The 667-nt window shown below is 59.7% G+C and overlaps 1 protein-coding gene across 1 annotated transcript in view; it reads right to left on the reverse strand.

Moving 5' to 3' along the window:
* The window catches only part of LOC119586814, a 65,518-nt gene that overhangs the window by 30,909 nt on the left and 33,942 nt on the right, over positions 1-667 (reverse strand). The window contains exon 5 of the mRNA XM_037935540.1: positions 544-637. Coding sequence (XP_037791468.1) covers positions 544-637 — 94 coding nt within the window. The remainder of the gene's footprint in view (positions 1-543; positions 638-667) is intronic.

Below are 667 nucleotides of genomic sequence, written 5' to 3' on the forward strand. Positions count from 1 at the left end.
ACAGAAAGAATGCAAAACTAAACAAAAACAACGAACAGATGTAAGCAGACATAAACAAAGGAAAGGCAAAGCACACGAAACTGGCACAGCCTTGGCAGTCTTCCTATCCCTTCTCCTCCCTCCCCCCTCCCCCCACCGCCTCTACCTATCCCTCACCACCTCCACCCCTCCCCCACCGCCTCCATTCCTCCTCCATCACTCCCCATCACCACCCACCACCCCTTCCCCCACCACCTCCGCCCTCCCCCCACCACCTCTACCCTTCCCCCACCACCTCCGCCCTCCCCCCACCACCTCTACCCCTCCCCCACCGCCTCCATCACCCCCCCATCACCACCTCCACCCCTTCCCCCGCCACCCCCACCCTTCCCCACCACCTCTACCCCTCCCCCCACCTTGGCAGCAACTTGGCACAAACAAATCCGACCCGAGCGCGACTTTTCCTGTTACCGGGACGCAGTGACAGGCGACCGCGGGCCTAAAAGACTTTCGCTGATGGAGCCTAATGACCTTGGAGGAAAAGATTAAGCTGCCTGTACTCACTGCACATGTACAGAGACGGGTTACAAGTGTTCTCGAAGTGCAGGATAGCGCAGTCCTTCGGGGCGGCGGCGCACTGCTTCCAGTAACACGTAACCTGGCAGGATAGAGAGGCCGGGCATAAACA

The sequence above is a fragment of the Penaeus monodon genome, chromosome 22, assembly GCF_015228065.2.
Source record: "Penaeus monodon isolate SGIC_2016 chromosome 22, NSTDA_Pmon_1, whole genome shotgun sequence".
Taxonomy (NCBI): domain Eukaryota; kingdom Metazoa; phylum Arthropoda; class Malacostraca; order Decapoda; family Penaeidae; genus Penaeus; species Penaeus monodon.